The following is a 2,857-nucleotide window of genomic DNA, read 5'->3' on the forward strand; positions in this document are numbered from 1 at the left end:
GGTGCTGGGGGATTGAACCGCGGTCCCTGATGCTTTGCTAAGCTTGTTCTAAGTAGGTGCTTTAGACCACTGAGCCATCTCTCCAGCCCCTCCAGCCATTTTTATTTCTTGAAACAGGATCACCTTAAGTTCCCCAGGTGGGACTCAAACTTGACATCCTCCTGCCTCAGCCTCCTGCTGTGCCAGGATTACAGGTGTGTGCCACCACACCATGCTGTTTGCAATCTTGCTCTAAGTGCCTAACCTGGCTTAACACCTTCAAGGCTTCCCAGGGTCTCGCGGCACCCTGGTACCTCCTATCCTGATCTGTCACTGTCATGCAGTGTGCCTAGAATGCTCTCGGGTGCCTGACCTAGCTCCTCCACTCTGCCCACAGACCACCCCTCCAGTATGGTGACCCAAGAGTCCCCACACTGACTTCATTTTCTGAGGAACACCAAGTCCCCGCCCCACCTCCCACGGCCTGGTACGGTGTCACTGCACGCTGGTGCTCCCTGTGTTCTGGGCGGGGAGAGGGCAAGTGCCAGCCCTGCCTGGGCAACTTACTGACTCAGCAAGGCCCTGTCACAAAATCAGGATGAGGGCTGGGGATATCACACAGCAGTGCACAGCCTGCCGCCAAGCGTGAGGGGAGGCCCTGAGTTCAATTCCTGGTACTCTCCAAAAAAGAAGACAATAACAATAATATTAATATTAAAAATAAATCAAGCCCGGCATGGTGGCACACACTTATAATCCCAGCACTCAGGAGGCTGAGGCAGGAGGATCACTGCAAGTCTGAGACCAGCTTGGCCTATAAAGTGAGCTCAAGGTGAACCTGAATTGCATAGACACTGTCTCAAAAAAAAAAAAAATCAAAAATTGAAAATGGGGCTGGGAAGATAGAGAGCTCAGTGGCATAAGCACTTGGCATGTACAAAGTCCCAAGTTTGGTAAATGGTACCGCAAAAACAACAAAAAAATTTTAAATGGGCCACACATATGCCTCAGTGTGAAGGCCCGGGGTTAAATCCCAGGCAGGAGGACCAGGCATAGCCTGAGTAACTTACCAACTCAGTGAGACCCGGTCCCAAAATAGAAAGGGCTGGTGATGCGCTCTAGGCAAAGGCCCTGGGTTCAATCCCCATACCGTAACAAATAAATAACTATAAATAAGTAAGATGAGGAAGTGCTGGCATCCCTACTGCACACTTAGGGAGCTGAGGTTGGAGAGGACAGCACGCCCCCTGGGTACGTGGCCCCAGATGTGGGCTGCTCCCTGTGGGCCTCACGTGGCACCTTCCCCATCACCACTCACTTCCTGCCCGACTTTCCGTTGACTCGGAGCAGCCAGGGCTGGTCCTCGGGCCGGAACTCCTTGAGCACGATGCCATATTTCTTGCGCCGGGCCTCCTCGCGGAGCTTCCGGTTGAACTCGCTGCCTGCACCCGACTCAGGCATCTCCTCCTCCTGGTAAATTTTCTTGTTGCTCAAATCCCGCTCCAGCCGGGCCTGGGGGAGAAAGCTGTCAGGGCCCCCATGTGCTTGGGCTGTAGCCCTCCCATCAGGAACATTCGCCACCTCCCTACACTGGGCCACCGCTTGGCCAGGGCCTTCAAGGTCCTTAATGTCCACTTGGGGAAAGCAGCGGAAGCTTAAGCTTGTGACTGTGACAGCCAAGCAACTATTCCAACCCCCACATCTAAGGTCAGGTTCTCTCAGTCCCTTCCCTCCCAGACCCCTAAACCAGGGATCTACCTGATTCCACGTAGCAAAGTTCACTTTATCGGCTGCATTGAAAGCCATTATGTTATATTTTTTGGTTGTATTCCTGGAGTAACCAAGAAAAAAGACTAATGAGTCAATCAATTATTCACTCAATAAACCCATGTTGGTTCAGTCCTTTGCGCTGGGCCATCCTAGGGACTCAGAAAAAAACCCTGAGGGTTCCCAGATTATCAGGAAAAAGAAAAATGCGAGAACTGTTTTGGAGTTTTTTTGAACCAAGAGTCCTGCTCTGAATTCAGACAGGCCTCCAACTCCCAGCCATCCTCGTGCCTCAACTGAAGTACTGGGTGGGATGCCAGATGTGTACCACCATGCCAGCTTCAAACTGGGTTTTCCAGGAAGAAAAAAACCAGTAAGAATCCACCTAGCTGGGTATATTGGCGGACACCTGGCACCCCAGCACTCTGGGAAGCTGAGGCAGGAGGATTACAACTTTGAGCCCAGCCTGGGCAACTCAGTGACTTGGCAAGACCTTCTCAAATTAAAAATGGGAGGGGGAGGCTGGATAGGTGGAACAGTGCGAAGGTCCTGGATTCAATTCCCACTACTAAAAATAAGCAACAATTTTTTTTTTTTTAATTTTAGGGAGGGGTCTATATGGTATTCAGGGTCTCGGTACTAGACCGGACTCCTAGTGATCCACCTCTTTACAGCCTTCAAAGAGCTGGGATTACAGGCGTGCACCACCATGCCCAGTCTCAATCACCATCTCAGTGCGGGCGTTGGGGGGGGGGGCGGCGGTGGCAAGGCAGGCCCTGGGATCGAACATCTGGCTCCTGGGCCTGCTTGCTGGAACTTTAATCTGCTGAGCTATTTAGCTGGCCCTCGAAACTATTGACTTTTCTTTTTTTTCTTTCTTTCCTTTATTTATTTATTTTGCATTTTTAGGGAAGGGCCTACAGGGTGTTCTGGGTCTCACTACTAGAACGGATTTGTAGTGATCCACCTGTTAACGGCCTCCCAAAAGCTGGTATTACAGGCAGGCGCCACCACACCCAGTCTCAATAGCCAGTCTCAGCGTAATCTAGGGCCGGGGCCGATACGAAGTAACAACTAAAAATAAAAAAAAATAAAAAAAAAATATATATAT

General features: G+C 50.8%; 1 protein-coding gene across 2 annotated transcripts in view; it reads right to left on the reverse strand.

Annotated features, from left to right (window-relative positions):
• Gtf2f1 (general transcription factor IIF subunit 1) overlaps window positions 1–2,857 on the reverse strand; it is a 7,755-nt gene that overhangs the window by 4,028 nt on the left and 870 nt on the right. For both annotated transcript variants that reach the window (XM_023717199.1, XM_023717198.1), the window contains exons 3-4: window positions 1,738–1,810; window positions 1,298–1,491 (exon numbers count right to left, since the gene is read on the reverse strand). In XM_023717199.1, the coding sequence (XP_023572967.1) occupies window positions 1,298–1,491; window positions 1,738–1,810 (267 nt within the window). The remainder of the gene's footprint in view (window positions 1–1,297; window positions 1,492–1,737; window positions 1,811–2,857) is intronic.

This window comes from Octodon degus, unplaced genomic scaffold (genome assembly GCF_000260255.1).
Source record: "Octodon degus isolate 3935 unplaced genomic scaffold, OctDeg1.0 scaffold00050, whole genome shotgun sequence".
Lineage (NCBI taxonomy): Eukaryota > Metazoa > Chordata > Mammalia > Rodentia > Octodontidae > Octodon > Octodon degus.